The sequence below is a fragment of the Triticum aestivum genome, chromosome 2D (genome assembly GCF_018294505.1).
Source record: "Triticum aestivum cultivar Chinese Spring chromosome 2D, IWGSC CS RefSeq v2.1, whole genome shotgun sequence".
NCBI lineage: Eukaryota > Viridiplantae > Streptophyta > Magnoliopsida > Poales > Poaceae > Triticum > Triticum aestivum.
Genome location: NC_057799.1, coordinates 83,346,540 through 83,349,816, shown reverse-complemented (window position 1 = coordinate 83,349,816; position 3,277 = coordinate 83,346,540). Strand labels below are relative to the sequence as shown.

The 3,277-nt window shown below is 42.6% G+C and overlaps 1 protein-coding gene across 20 annotated transcripts in view; it reads right to left on the bottom strand.

The window, feature by feature from the left end:
* Window positions 1–2,068: 2,068 nt before the first annotated feature.
* LOC123051786 (uncharacterized) overlaps window positions 2,069–3,277 on the bottom strand; it is a 6,293-nt gene continuing 5,084 nt past the window's right edge. For 14 of the 20 annotated variants that reach the window (XR_006424289.1, XR_006424285.1, XR_006424288.1 and 11 more), the window contains 2 exons: window positions 3,088–3,128; window positions 2,069–2,704 (listed from right to left, as the gene is read on the bottom strand). Coding sequence is in view for 1 of the 20 variants with exons in the window: in XM_044474763.1 (XP_044330698.1) it covers window positions 2,258–2,704; window positions 3,088–3,171 (531 nt within the window). In the remaining 19 variants the exon portion in view is untranslated. Of the gene's footprint in view, window positions 2,705–3,087 lie in introns of all 20 variants that reach the window. The other 6 variants (XR_006424275.1, XR_006424280.1, XR_006424283.1 and 3 more) reach the window with 2 other exon arrangements.

Here is a 3,277-nt window from a genome sequence, read left to right as displayed (position 1 = left end):
CAATGAAGTCATCGAAAGCCTGAAAATTTAGTGGAATTTGGAGGATCCTCATTGTGTCCACTGGATTAAAAATATCTCTGATCAACTCATCATCCCACTGACCTGTAACTGGATCAATTAAGTCTATTACCTTTGATATCACAGTGTGTCCTCGAGGGGTTATTACCTTCCTATCTGGGCTAGATGGAATCCATGGATCCTCCCAAATATTCACCTTTTCTCCTGAGCCAATTCTCCATATACCCCCGCTTGAAAGTACTCAGTCCAGCAACAATGCTTTGCCAAGTGAAGGAAGAGCCTCTCTTCGGCCCTGCTTGCAATAAATCTGTTGAGGGATAATATTTTGCCTTCAAAATTCTTGCACAAACTGACTCTGGATTTGTGATCAATCTCCAGCATTGTTTAGCAAGTAAAGCCAGGTTAAAGGAATATAAATCTCTGAAACCCATTCCTCCATCACATTTTGGGATACATAATTTCCACCATGCAAACCAATGTAACTTTTTATCATCTTCTTCATCTCCCCACCAAAACTGAGCAATAACATCTGTAATATCTTTACATACACCTTTTGGTAGGCAAAAGACAGACATAGCAAAAACTGGTATGGCTTGAGCAACAGCTTTTAATAGAATTTCCTTTCCTCCTATAGATAATTGTTTCTCCATCCAACCTTTTAAGAGTTTTTTTATTTTTTCACAAAAGTGTTTAAAACAATCACTCCTATCAGCCCCAACTAGTGCAGGAAGGCCCAAATATTTGTCAGACAAGGCTTCTGTAGCAATGTGAAGTTCCTGACTAATCTCATATCTAGTTTGAGCATTTGTATTTGGACTGAAGAAAATACTAGATTTACCCAGGCTTACCATTTGACCTGAATTTTCACAGTAGGTATCCAACACCTGCCGTAAGGAAGTTGCATTCAACATATCTGCTCTCATGAGAATAAGAGAATCGTCAGCAAATAAAAGGTGTGAAACTGACGGTGCATTTCTGCACACTCTCAACCCATCGATGCCACCAACTTCTTCTTCAAACTGCAGCATGCTGGATAAGCCCTCTGCACAAATCAAGAACAAATAAGGAGATAAAGGGTCCCCCTGCCTTATACCTCTGGTAGGAATAAACATGTTTGTCTCTTGGGAGTTGTACCGAACTTTATATCTGACTGAGCTCACACATAACATTATCAGATTAATCCACTGATCATCAAAACCCATCTTATGCATCATATTTCTCAGGAAAACCCATTCAACTCTATCATATGCTTTGTGCATGTCTAATTTGACAGCACATAATCCAGCCTGACTATTCTTGGTATTCTTGATCTTATGGATGCATTCATAAGCAACTAGAATGTTATCAGTGATCATTCTGCCCGGGACAAAAGCACTTTGGGTAGGTGAAATAATATCAGGTAAGATGCTCTTTAACCGAACTGAAAGCATCTTAGAGATTATTTTGTACAAGACATTACATAAGCTTATGGGGCGGTACTGTGTAATCAGCTCTGGGTTCTCAGATTTTGGGATCAGCACAATTGATGTATCATTCCACTCATCCGGAATCTGCTTTGAGTTTATAGCATGTAACACTGCAGCAGAAATTTCATCACCCAAGATGTGCCAATATCGTTGGGAAAATATTGCATGCAACCCATCAGGACCTAGGGCCTTAAGGTCTCCAATACTAAATACAGCCTTACGCACGTCCTCAACCGAGAAAGGAGCCAGGAGCATAGTATTCATCTGATTTGTCACTTTGGTTTGCACTTTCTGTAGCATCTCTGGATCGGTGTGCTGGACTTCAGACGTAAACAGGTTCGTGAAGTAACCTTGGATGTGAGGGTTTAGCTCTACAGTACCTTGCATAATATCACCATTATCATCCTTCAACTTTTTGATATAATTCTTTTTCCTTCGAGCCGAAGCAAAAGCCTAAAAAAAACCCGTATTAGATGGTTGCTTTGTAATACAAAGCGGGGGAAAACCCTTTTTCTTAAGAAGACGGAGGAGTTTGCTGCTGTTCAGTTCAGTCATGAAAGAAGAAAGAAAAACTGGGAGGCACATGAACTCGCGAAGGCCGCTGTTAATCTTGATTTGGGGCGCCATTTGTGGCTCTTAGATACCCCCGACGTCTTATGTATGCCAGTTCAGGTGCTGGTTGAATAATACTAGCGGTTGGGGCGCGCCCATGGCGCGCCGCCTCAAACGGCAGCTGTGCGGTGCCAGGTAAGCTCCCGCCCTTTCCAATGGTTTTAGTGCTGATTTATAGCACACATACATGTATAGCTGATGCATGGCTTATCCAAAAGTGAACCAAATTCATCAGTAAATAAACAACCAATGTCCGTCTTCACGTCCACTCCGGCATCCCCATCACTCTCCGCCAGCCCCACGAAGCCAACGCTCGCCGGCGTCTCGTCGGTTGAGAATCCCTGTCCGCCATAGTGCAGCCAATCGTTGCGCCTGCGGCCGCGGCCCACGGTTGTGCTGCAGTGTCTTGACCAGGAGTACCGCGCTACCCTTGCGCGCCCAGAGCACTGCCAGTCGCAGCAGCCGGCACATCTGCCTGCTGATTTGGGCCTTCCCCCTTGTCTTGTATCAACTTCGATGCTACACTTGAAGGTTGTCTGCGACGACTCCAAGGTTGCCTGAAGGTGGTGCCTCGACGGCCTTCTGGCTCTGTTCCCGCTTTGATCAGCCTGCGGCAATAGCAACTCTTTACACAGCCAGTACACAATTAAAAGACCACAATAGGTAGTTGCTTTGGCAAAACAGGAGGTGAAAGGAAATGTAGAGCATTTGCTTTTGCATCATAAGACATTCAGGTTGTCTTTTAAGTACAATAATTCAATTCTTATCTGATTTTTACTAATACAAGGAACAGTCTGAATCTTGTTTATAAAATCAACTATCCAGACTAATTAAGCTAGAAGAAAATATGCCCAAAGGAAATCCTTACAGCCACTAGAAACAACAATGCTTGCATCAGTATAATAGCACCAAAATATCAAAATTCATTATGCATAGCAGGCAGGTCCAATTATTAAGGAGAAGCAAAGAGAAGCTTAAAAGAAATCCTTACTGCTGGCGCCAGTAACACACAAGTTCCCCATAGCTTTTCCACTGCTCTTCCCAGAATTCCCATGCAATCGAAATCAATCACCATGCCGTAAATCAACAGTACATAGTTAAGACTTAAATCATACAGAGGTGTCCATATTAGAAATAAATAAAAATGATAATATTCATAGGCGGGCAGCTTGTGACCTTTT